Source organism: Zootoca vivipara, chromosome 9 (assembly GCF_963506605.1).
Source record: "Zootoca vivipara chromosome 9, rZooViv1.1, whole genome shotgun sequence".
Taxonomy (NCBI): domain Eukaryota; kingdom Metazoa; phylum Chordata; class Lepidosauria; order Squamata; family Lacertidae; genus Zootoca; species Zootoca vivipara.
In genome coordinates, this window is record NC_083284.1 from 14,048,974 (window position 1) to 14,061,730 (window position 12,757).

General features: G+C 40.1%; 1 protein-coding gene across 4 annotated transcripts in view; it reads right to left on the reverse strand.

Moving 5' to 3' along the window:
- Positions 1-12,757, reverse strand: part of WDFY3 (WD repeat and FYVE domain containing 3) — a 125,871-nt gene that overhangs the window by 43,558 nt on the left and 69,556 nt on the right. For 3 of the 4 annotated variants that reach the window (XM_035112493.2, XM_035112492.2, XM_035112489.2), the window contains 8 exons: positions 12,340-12,530; positions 10,867-11,019; positions 8,010-8,083; positions 6,876-7,037; positions 6,189-6,283; positions 4,589-4,709; positions 3,142-3,359; positions 244-479 (listed from right to left, as the gene is read on the reverse strand). In XM_035112493.2, coding sequence (XP_034968384.2) covers positions 244-479; positions 3,142-3,359; positions 4,589-4,709; positions 6,189-6,283; positions 6,876-7,037; positions 8,010-8,083; positions 10,867-11,019; positions 12,340-12,530 — 1,250 coding nt within the window. The remainder of the gene's footprint in view (positions 1-243; positions 480-3,141; positions 3,360-4,588; positions 4,710-6,188; positions 6,284-6,875; positions 7,038-8,009; positions 8,084-10,866; positions 11,020-12,339; positions 12,531-12,757) is intronic. The other variant, XM_035112491.2, reaches the window with a different exon arrangement.

The window sequence follows — 12,757 nt, forward strand, 5'->3', positions numbered from 1 at the left end:
GGAATGAAGGCTGTATCTTCTTACGTCCTTCATAGAAACATTATATTTCTATTAAGCATGATTCTAACTGGCATTGGAACTGATGTCAAGTCCCTCTCAGATATGGAATGCTTCATCACAACTTTCATTGCAGAGCTTAAGTACTCTATTGTGAAGGGGGCTTCAAACCATCACTTCTCTCCACCCCCTTTGCTTTTTTGAGTCACACTTAACAAAATTGGTACCTTGCTAGATAATCCCTACCTGGCCTCCCTGATTACATCGGCTGGTGATGACAGGTGCACTGACCTGCAGGTTTTCAGGCAGTTCAGTGACTGGCTGCTGCAGGAAAAGTGCCATTAGGAGGAAATAGAGCGCAGGCACATTTGTGTGCTTAGGAAGAAATGACTGAAGGACCGGAAAGCCTGGGAAATGACAAGCCTCCCGGTTAATTTCCCTGACAGTCGATCTGCCGCCAGCACTCCTGCCAACGTTGAAACCTGAGAGGGGGAAAGCAAAATTAAAAGCCAAAAAGCAACAACAGTGGGTCCTATTCACAACATCAACATAACGGAACAGGGCACCGTTGTTAACACCTGTGTGTAACTCGTATCAACAATAAATAGGGTAGTCAAAGCAACAGGTTGCAAAAAGACCAGGCCAATATTAATCCAATGGTTTTTAAAAAACCCCAAGATGGACACTTTTCTGCTATGGCATTTTATTTGCCTGCCCTGTCAAAATGTTTTGGGAATGTGCAGAGGAATGTGCAAAGTAATGAAATGACTCATGTTTCTTCAGAGTTTCAAGATACAGCAGTTTTGTCTGGTATCTACTCCCATGCTTAAAAAAATGTGCAGGAAGCAAGAAAAAAAGAAGAAAAGCACAATTTTTGAAGCAGGGCAGAATGTACTGTGGCACATTATACTTTCAGATTTGAGGGATGGTTAAAAATAATATCCTCATAAAGCTATTTTCCTTCTTCACCCCAAAAGATTGGGTCACAGTGTTAAAGTCTCGTTTGGCCTCTTTGTCCATGGAACAAAGCCATGCCACTGGCCAACAAAACCACCCTCATATTCCAGGTACCTCAATGCTCAAAACCGTTTGATCACCTTCTCAGCAAGAGCATTATTCCAGGCACAGGGTTGCATCCAAGTGAATTTTATTCACAACAGACCGACTAAAATTAATGGAACTAAGTTACCCATGTCTATTAATTTTGGTGAGTCTACTCCAAGTATGGCTAAAACTGGATACAACCCATAGACCATTCTTGCATCCTCCTTTCTTGCTGCTATCAGTAAATAAGGTTGACATCTCTTTAAATCAGGGGTGGGGAACCCTACTGGATAAAAGGGCCAGATCTTTACCTGGCCCCATCCTGTGGGCCAACATTTGACAGGTGGGCAGGATAACCCATCTGCCAATCACATAACATCAATATCTCATGATGGAGAGGTAGGTTGTCCTGCCCACCTGTCAAAATCCATTGTACAGGGGTTCCCAAGCACCAGCATTTTATTGGTTTGGATTTGTCAAAAATTATGAACATAGGCGAACTGAACACAGACCGGGGCGGGAACGGGACCCAGAACAATACTACTGTTTTCAAACACAGACTACATCCAGTGAATAAGGCGATTCAATTTAAGGAAGAACTCTGAAATACCACTGTTTTAAGGACATGAAGAAGAAAAAAGTTGCCAGGAAAATGTAATAATAAATAACACTGGTACAAAATGTTTGTCATTATTCTTCATAATCAAAATGATTCTCCTATGAGAATACAAGACAGTGGCAGTGAAATAGGACCTAATTTATTTTAAAATCCATGATATTCTCATTTCCATATAGAACTCAAATTGGAATCCAATTTCACCTAAATTCCACAATCTCAATATCATCCAAAAACGTTCACTATCTTTTGTTCTGTGCCCTCTACCAGTCATCCCTGATAAATACTGGTAAGTTTCTCGTATAAAAAGACATCTGGCATAAAGAATGTCACCTACCATTCAAGGTTTGTAAATTAATTATTTTGCTTCTGTTACAAAGATTCAAATTTTAGTATACTCTCTTGCTAAGTAATGGACTATGCCCTAATCTAGAGATGCTCAGTATATTGTTCATCAGGTACAACTCAGGTTGATAGATAGATAGATAGCTCAACTCTCTCCTCCAATTTTAAAGGTTTAGTCATCTCATTACTTTCCTATTCTTATATTACAGCAGCAGCTGCAATTGCTGTTCCAATAATGTCAAGAGATAATTTGGGAAGTGCAAAGACAAAGATTGCTTGTGTACAACAACCCACACATCACCGTCCCCCACATGGGAGGAAGCTGGGACACAACGGATTTGAATTCTAGCTTCAACTCCTAAGTTCCCTTACTAGGGAGTAAACCCCACTGAGTGGGACTTATTTCTGAGTAAACATACATAGCATTGCACTCCATATTCCCCAGATGTCACTGTGCTCCTATGCAGTACTGTTTCGTGGAAATCACTGGGATTCTTTGTACCGTATTCGCCTGAATATAAGCCTCGCTATCCCCCCAAATTCTGACCATGAAAAGTTAAAGTGTGGCTTATATTCGCGACCTTACGGTATGCAGCCAGTAGCATGGGAAAAACAGTGCCAGGAGCAGGAGCAGCGAAGAATGGAGTGGCTTATATTCGGGTGTTTTTTTTCTTTTTTTTCTCCCTCCCCCTCCAATTTTAAAGGTGCAGCTTATATTCAGGCCAATACGGTATCTGATAATGTCACAAACTAGTCTAGTCCATGATCCTGTTCATGGCTGGAGTTGATTTACATGGGTGTTTTACAGCCATAATCACAGACAGACTAAAACTGTTTTGCCTTAATGAGCTCTCTGCGAAATGTGCTCATCCATAAAGGTGTGAGCTCAATTCACCCACACCTACAGCAAGAGGACATTCCACAGGATGACCCATTCAGGCACAATACTTTCTGAGTGCATGCCTCCAGAAACTCACTCCAGAGACCATCTCACAACCTTGAAGGATGCTACATTGAAACTGGCTTTCCTGGTACTAGATCAATTCTGTATTAGCCACAACATTAAAAATAAAATAAAATAAAAGTGGGGGTGGGGAGAAAAAGGGTTCCAAAATTAGGACGTTTTTAAATATTCATACCAAGCACTGTTCCAATCTTATTAGTCAACACAGAATCTGTTTGCTCAAGCCAGCCACCGCCAGTGAGGCCTTCCTTGAACTTGACGAGAATGGCTGGGTTGCTCAACAGGACCACCAAAATCCTCATGGCTGCTGTCACGGTGGTAGGATGCAAGTGCTCTTCCATAAACAGCATAATCCAGTCAAACCCCAGGGTCCGGACCAGTTCTTCACAAGCCCTAAATAAAAAGTAGGGGGAATGCTACAGAATTAATGGACTAAAGCCAGACAAAATGGGCAAGCCTTACAGGATAAAAATGATAAAAACAGATACTTTACTCTGTTTGCATTTTGCAAGGTTGAGCATACACAATTGAGAATGCGCTAACTCTCCTTAAGAGCATTTAAGAGCATTCAGAATAATCTCTGCTGGGTAGCTCAGTCGGTAGAGCACGAGACCCTTAATCTCAGGGTTGTGGGTTCAAGCCCCATGTTGGGCAAAAGATTCCTGCCTTGTATGGGGTTGGAGTAGATGACCCTTGCGGTCCTTTCCAACTCTAATAGTCTTAGACAAGTTCCTATTCACTTTCCTGTGAAACGATTTTTCATAAGTGGAAATTTTCCTTCAGTCTATAAAGCTATTTAATGAATGAGAATATATGAAGAACTGGTTCATCACTTCAGTTACTTTAAATTATTATTATTATTATTATTATTATTATTATTATTATTATTATTGCACCATGAACCAACCAAGGGCGACACAGGGGAACCGAGAAGCATTTTTGGAGGAAATTTTCCTTCAGTCTATAAAGCTATTTAATGAATGAGAATATATGAAGAACTGGTTCATCACTTCAGTTACTTTAAATTATTATTATTATTATTATTATTATTATTATTATTATTATTATTGCACCATGAACCAACCAAGGGCGACACAGGGGGACCGAGAAGCATTTTTGGAGGATGCTTCTCAACTGTGCAACTCAATTCCCCTGCAGGGTCACCCAAATTCCATTCCAGAAGGGTGTCTTTGTACAGATAGGCTGACCCCAAACTTTGGAACAGCGTGGCTCTGAAATAAATGAAATTGATAAATACATAAAAACCTGCAATCTCTTTAAATAAATGCCGTCAATAGATGGTTGCCTTATTAGCATTTCACTATTAATTAATCATCTACTTGCCCAATTCCAGGTGTACACAGATGTGCACAGAAACATGTGGCGCTAATTCCACAAGCACAGATGTAGCCGCCACAATAATGACTGCAACTGCCCCCTGCCTTTGCTATGGGCACAGTGGTGCAACACAATGCCAGTTACAGGGATATTCTGAAAGCAGCTAACACCATCCGTGGAACTCTCAAGTAGAGCTTGACTAAGCCTTGTTTTTGTCCATTAAGGCGTTGTGGGTTCTTGGCACAGGCACATTTTCTAGCAAAAGATAGGCTACTTGTACTCACTGCAAGTTGACACTGTTTTTTTCTTTAGATGTATACACAAGCTTAAGCAGTATGTCCAGCAATCGGTTCCTCAGAAGGATAAGATTTGCAGAAACAAGACCTCCAAAGTCTTCTTCTGTTCCTAAAACACAAAATGCATAGTTAGCTTTGAAACACATCAGTGGAATGCTTCTTGCAAGTATTGTATCTTCTAAAATAACATCAGTTGCCATTAAGCCTTCTGCCCCCTTAAAATATAACTGGTTTGTAAATATGTTTTCTGCTATTGTAACACTGTATGACTAAAACCTGCTTGAGCTGAAAATACGCTAGACTGCTCATTGAAAATAACAGTTGCAGGTTACAGAATAGCAGTCACCACAAACTGAAAAGGGGGGATTCATCAGTAAATTTACTATGATTGCAACATACAGTTAAGAACAAACTACGCCCAAATGAATTTCATGTAGCAAGGGTGTAAATTTACATTATTGTTACTGGTACACCATAAAATAGATTCCCAGTTCTGCAGGTGAGTGAAGATGAACCTACTAATCAAGACTGAAACATTTAACCAACTTGAACGGTGGGGAAATTGCCTAGGCAAGGGAAATGCGACAAACATTTCAAATTAACCATTTTCTTTTCTTCAGTTTCTTTCTTCTACTCTGTGCGCTCAAGGAGCATATGTAAGTATGCAGAAGCACTATAAAAGTTCCCATCATGTTTAGGGCAATAAAGGGTGGCGGGGAAATACTCATAATTTCTGAACTAAAGAGCAGAATGTTAGAGAGCATAAAGTTAAGAGGGCTCCGTTTTGTTTTGTTTTCATTTCAGACTTCGTTACTTTTTCCTTTTCACACAAAGGGAAAGGAAGAGGGGAAGAACTTCCAGCTGATGTTTAATGGTACAGTGTAGCCAAGAAAAACAAACTCTGCTACCTTTAAAGTATATGCTAGAAACTGTTTGCTCCTGCTTTTTCGTGCAATTTGTGGTTTAGAACAATTCAAGAGCCGTGGTCTATGCAGGCCACCTGGAATTTCATTACTTTTCTGGTACACTACACTTCAAAAAGTGCCAATGTAAACATTTCTTCCACTTCATTTCCATTTAGATGGCTTGAATGTTCAATTCAACCTAATTCCTTTTACATGAAAAGAAAACCAAAATCAATGAGACTAATCACTTCCAACTCTGTGCGGCCAAGTCCCACACACTTGGTCGCCACCACTGCTTTTACATGTAAATATCATAGAGGATCTATGGTAGGAGATTTAACATTTTAGGGCCACGCAGTAAGTTTTCTTTTACTTTTATTTATGTGAAAATGACTTTTCTCTTAACTTTCTGCGCTTTTTGCAACACAAGCCAGTGGAATTTATTTCCATGCCAGCCTCTTTGACTTAAATGAGAGTTTCTTGGGTGCTGAAGTTTGTAGAGTGCAACCTTGGAAAATTAACTTTAAAAGGGCCATCCTAATTAAAAGCTTATCTTTCTAGAGAGGAAAAGTGAAGGGACTGTAGCTCTGAAAATAAAGAGATCATCATCCATGTTGATGAGAAAACATGTCTCAAGTGATTTCTTCTCTTCCACTAGGTCTCAAGAACTTGGAACTACTTACCAGTGTCAAGCTTTTCTTCATTGTTCATCTCCATGACTACAAATTTCTCACAGACTGCAAATGTAGGCAAAGTAGAAGAGATGAACTGCCCAAACCTTGGTGGATAAGAGGGGGAAAAACAGCATGCACTCTGTTTGACAGGTGGAGTTTAATTTGTCATTAATTAACATTGGCTGCAAAATAACACTAAGCAGCAATTATTTTCTTTAAAATTCAGATCCTGACATTTATTAGGATCGAATAAAGTTGCATGCGCGCACACACACACACACACACACACACTGAAACAAATTGTCCTGGATAACACACACTCTCTCTCTCTCCCCCTCCCTCCCTCCCTCCCTCCCTCCCTCCCTCCCTCCCTCCCTCCCTCCCTCTCTCTCTCTCTCTCTCTCTGTGTGTGTGTGTGTGTGCAAAATTACTATAAATAGGACATTTTGAAGCACAGGGAGGGGAAAGAACATCACCTTCAAGGTATTTTGCAATGGATTCTGGAAAGCCACTGTAAAAGATTATTAAATTTACCAAGCATGAAAAAACTGTGTACATAAGGAACATTTATGTTTTCCAGGCTGGTAAATTCAGAGCAATGGAAGAGAAATGTAGCCTCTCAGAGAAACATGCAATCCATTATTTTTTTTATTTTTTGTAGAAAGAAGGAAATCAAAAGATAACTCTATTTGGTACCTGAGCAAGTCATTGCTGCTAGGGAATCCTTGAAGCAAATAGCTCAGTACATTGCTAATAGCGGCAATAGTTGGCTGAGACAAAGACATATCTCGAAGTGTCAGTAGAAGTTTTGGGATAAGCTGGAACTCCCTCATCAATTTTGCATTCTTTGCTGCTTCACTGAAATGAAAAGAACAGCTTAAATAATAAGCAATTCTCATTTATTTGAGTAGCCCATGCACTATAGCTCTCTTTTTTTAATGGCTCTAGCAATCTACATGACTTATGTTCATACCATGTAATGAGAGTATAATGTAATGAGAGTATAATGTCAAATGTGGAAACATATTTCCCCCCATTTACTTCAATTAGTTTCTTTAACCTGGCTTTACATCAGATACATTCATTCTACGGTTGCTTACAAACCCACACACAAATAAATCATAACCTCAGTCATCATGATAGATAAGAACATAGGTAAAATCGGTAGCAGCCAAGAATAAGAGCAAATTTATTTAAGACTAATTTATATAAACAGATTGGTTTGGAAATACCTTTGTCCACTGTTTTTTTGTTTGCTGGCAATCTTTGTTGTTAACATGCATATGTATATAACACGGTTAAAACAGCCAAACACTGTTGAAGCAAGTAGGCCTACTGCTGTGGGGAAAAAGCAGCTGTGGGGCCAGACTGAATCTACTTCCCAAGGGAAGTCTAAGTTTTTGACTACAGAAAAAGCCTTGTCTCTTGGGCCTAGTCTCTGATGGTGACAGGACATGGGGCTAGCGCAATCTTCCTCATCCCAGTGCCAATGAAATGTTGGCCAATGACATAACAAAACACGACTTCATGTTTGCATTTCATATTGTAGTCTTCATAACTATCTGAATGGAACTTCCAATAGTTAGGACTAGGTGCTTAGCATTCAATTCAGTCCAGCTCTCTTATCTCACTGTCTGTCTTTCAGTATTTTTCCACAAGTTCCACCTCTCCTTTCCTGTTCTCCCGTCATAATAAAAAACCCTTCAGATTATATCAAATCAAAACCATGACGCCGCATTAGAGCAAGAAAAGGGGAGAGAGACTGGGAGGCAAAATCTGGATTGTACATAATGCTGTATTGTTTACAAGACAAATTATATCAGACGTTACCTGGATTCAGTAAGAAGTTCAATGAAATGTTCAAATAAGGAGAGGTGAAGTTCATAGGGTGCATGCAGCCAGACCTGAAATACAAAATATACAGCTGATTTGTAGCTGGCATGTGCTATTCTGCTTAATAGAGTTATTCTAGACTACTAATATTAGATACAGGTAGGTAGCTGTGTTGGTCTGCCGTAGTCAAAACAAAATAAAAAAAATTCCTTCCAGTAGCACCTTAGAGACCAACCCAGTTTGCCATTGGTATGAGCTTTCGTGTGCATGCATGGTATCTGAAGAAGTGTACATGCACACGAAAGCTCATACCAATGACAAACTTAGTTGGTCTCTAAGGTGCTACTGGAAGGAATTTTTTTACTAATATTAGAATTAGCTATTGCTGTTTTTGTCCCAGGTGTTGCTTTTTCCCACTGGAAAAAAGGGTCTAAATGAAGTTATCATAAACAATTATTCTTTTCTTTCCATACCAGATTGCAATTGTCAGCCCACCAATCAAACAATAAAGCCCATAGATTTAACAAGTAAATAACAAGTAAATTAATATTCTAGTTGATCTGCAGGTATAAAATGACAAGATTTAGCCTCTTCATCTTCCATTTATAAAAGACTGAGAATCTAACAGGGGAAGATTATAATCTGAAAACTAAACAACAAACAGCGCTAATACAGCGCATTAATCAATGCCGTAGAAGTATGTTAATCGACTTACACTTGCCACATACAAGGGTGTGTCATTTTCTCCATATTGGTTATTTGCTTGCTATTGCTAAAGCCTTTGTGGCCTAGACACCTCTATTTTCAATAACTTAAATCTCTTCTTCAAAGGCTGCTTCCTGCTAGCCTTCTGTCACTGCAAAAACAATCCCTTTCACCTCTTGTTATGATCAGTGTGCAGATCTCCTTCAGCTACCAGCGATGTGAAAAGCTACTGCAAATCAAACTACACAGTCAAAAGTATTTTCATTTAAAACTCCAAACTTAACTTGTCTGTCCAATCATTTCCCTTTCTTATACCCTTGACTTCGCTTAAGGTAATGTGCTGCTGCTTATCTCCCCCCCCCCTCTTCATTTCCGATTTTATGTCTTCTGTGATATCCTATCTGCAACAGCCTCAAAAATCCTATTTCTCAAGACCACATACACTAACTCCCTTTCATTTTTTAAAAACTCTCATTTTCTGGTCATCAGTCTAAAATGTCTTTTGCTGTTAGCTATCAGCTAATCCTGCCCTTTATCAAATCTTGTCCCTTAGTTCCATAGGCATTATTTAAAACTACAAATACTGTGCATTTGGATTATCAGTTTAAACACAAACGCGGGAAACCAGAATCTGCCATGGGTCATTATTTGCTCGTCATGCACCACACAAATCCAGAAAATGGTCACTCAACCCATATTCCATTCATAGGACCCGTGGCACCCACCCATGCCATCCAGTATCTAGTGGTAAGGCAGTTTCCTGACACCATGGATGTGGATGCTCAAAATGCAGCCATCCAGGCCTCTCTGTCTGACCCACGGGGCACTCCAAAGCCACACCATCTCACCCAAGGCCACATCCTCTTACTAGCCCTGCTTTGCACCTGAGTGATGATAAAGGGTCTAGAAGCCAAGCCTTGGGAGGAACAGTTGAGGGAATTGGGTATGTTTAGTGTGCAAAAGAGGAGACTAAGAGGAGATATGATAAACAGCTGTCACATGGAAGATGAAGCAAACCTTTTTTTTCCTGGTCTGGAGGGTAGGACCTGAAACAATGGATTCAAGTTACAAGAATGGAGATTCCGACTAAACACCCAGAAGAACTTTCTGATAGTAAGAGCTCTTCGGCAGTGGAACAGACTCCCACAAGAGGTGGTGGACTCTCCTTCCTTGGAGGTATTTAAGCAGAAGTTGGATGGGCATCTGTCAGGGATGCTTTAGCTGAGATTCCTGCATTGCAGGGGGTTGGACTAGGTGAAACTCAGGATCCCTTCCAACTCTAGGATTCTATGTTTCTGCCTACCTAAAATGCATCGTTGAACTCTGATAATGCTTCTCACTGGCCTGGATGGGGGATAGAAAGCAGTGTGTGGGAACTAGCCTACTGCACAAAGGAAAACAATTAGCATTCAATGCTCTGCCCACTTTTGACTCTGTTCCTGCCCACCACTGGCATGTGGATGCCAGAAGATTCCCCAGAAGGGAATGTGGCCCTCCGGCTGAAAAAGGTCCCCTCTCTCTCCTTTACACCAACAACCTTAGCAGGTTATATCATAATGCCTGAGTCATGAAAAGGTTTCTAGGTCAGGGTGCTTCGGTGGTCTGAGCAAACAGTAGACTGCTCATGCTGCTCCTTATTGACAACTATTTGCATTCCCTTCAAGTCTTCATTTAATCTGGCTCTCAATTAAAGGGAGCCAAGCCTGACACTGAATATTTCATTCAAATACATGTCAGACTCCATATTAATTTTCACCTGCAACAATAGTTTTCCACACCCTAGCAGAGTAACTGCAAAGTCCTATCCTGTGGCAAAATAATTATGTTAGAGGCCGTTCATGATTGGTCATGTGTTATTTCAAAAGGTATTCCTGACACCAACTCTTGAGTTTAGCTTCAAGACTTACCTCCTTCACGAAACAGAATGTAATATATTTTAAGAGGGCTGCGTTACAATCAATCAACATTGTTGATAGATTATAGTCTCTCTTTGCACTGCAATTGCATAATGTACAGCATTAGATATGTAGTTTCATGAGATCCACAAAACCAGTCTCTTTCACTGGCGTGCTTTCTGTTTCAGAAAACACTTGCCCCAGGTTTCCTAGTGATTGTAATAATTTCTAGCTTTCAGGGGTGCCCTATGTACCTCGAAGTCGCAAAGCAGGTCCTGGAAGGCAGTTGAATTTGGAATAATGGATGTTTCGTGACCACTGTCAACAGTCCCCACCAAGGAAAAGGTCAAATGAAGAATGTGGCTATTCAGAAGAGAGCGTTTCTTCTTTAACAGCATTGCCAGTAACTGAAATACAAGTAAGTAACGTATGGACACTGAGTGACAAAGTAGGTTCCCCCCTCCTTTTATAATTGTTACAGCATTTTGCAGACAAAGGAAATATCATCTTATTCCAAGCATAATAAAAAGTATCACAGCAGGGCAGAGCCATTCGAGAGACATGCTTTTGTAAATTCAAAGATCATGTATAGTGTACATTTCTTTGTCATAAACTGTTGATAATACCAAGAATTACAATGGAAAAGCAGAAAGAGGTAAAGTTGACATTAACTGACAAAACAGCAGGCATTCTGAAATGAAGAGGCTATTCTCAGGGATGGGGTTGCTAGTGACTAGTCCTACACAAAACTACTTGTCAAAAGGAAACAAAACAAAAAAGTCATCATGGTGGGTGAAAAGATTGGGGGTAGAAGTTGCAGCCTTTTGTAATTTAATATTTGATTATCCAGGTGGATATAACAGGAGTCCGCAGCTGCATTTTGAACAATAAGTTCTCAGCATTTCTGAATCCATTACCTTTGAATTCCAAAACGTTTTCCTTGATTTTTAAAAATGTGCTTAGAAGGAAGCAATTTCTAAAGCACGTTTTACTGCCCAGTGAATGTTTAAGTGTTCCTACCTCGGTACTGAACATAACTCGTCTGGGCCGTGAATAGTTTTCAGAAGACAATAATATTTGGTGCCTATTGAAAGCAAATCAAATGCAGTCAGAATGGCTAATAAAGCCGCCTCACAGTGATGATTATCTAGTTCTTTCACTGCGGTATTGATAAACAGGTCTCCTATTGGCAAATTCAGTTCAGGAGTTAAGTGATAGATGGGCCTCATACACAAAATGGCCCATTCTAAATCCTATGGCACATTGCAGGTCAGGCAAGTCATCTTGGACGTGATGAGATTAGAACAAGGGTCTCATCTCCTTTGATGGAAAGTCATTCCCAGCTCATAGGAGAAGCTCCATCCATTTGTCCAAACAAATTACTATGTTTTAAAATAGACAGATAAATCAACCTCACTACTGGCTTCAAATGCTCTTCAACTGACATAGATGGTGCACTGCCCTTGATTACGGTAACAACAATAGAAGCTCCTCCTCATGTATTTCTCTTCAGGCTCCTGTGTGTTCTTCCTTTGATTTGGCAGCAGGTAAGAGTCTCTGCTGAGCTAGCAGATGTCACAGAGCTGTCCCTGACTGAAAGCCTTTACAGTACACAAGGAAACAGAGCTAAAGAATGCAACTGACTTTAAAGGCAAGGTAGGGATGAAATGTGTTGACGCATCAATGCTTGAAATGCAAAATCATGTAAGAATTCAAATCGCACGCACCTGATAACCTTTGATTCTTTCCATTTCTTTGCTAGCCAGAGGGTTGCTCTTTACCACACACACAAGGGCCTTCACAGCAGCATACAGCCCCTCGACATCCGAAGCCATGGCTACCAGACCCAGAATAGCAGCTGCTCCACCAATGTACTGTAACGTAGTGGCAACAGGCTTTGGGACAAATGTTCTTACTCCTGAGCATAAGGTGGCAAAAAAATAAACCAATTGGCATTAGTGTGTTTAATGGATTGCCGTACAACCAAAAACTTCTAATGTGATTCAAAAACAGTGAAAGCATTTCCCATTTCCCAAGAACCTACAACATCAGAAACAGAAACAAACAAAACCAAACAAAAGCCCTTAATGAGCGGACGGGAAATTAGCTCATTTGTAGTAAACGTAAACTATATAAAATTAACAT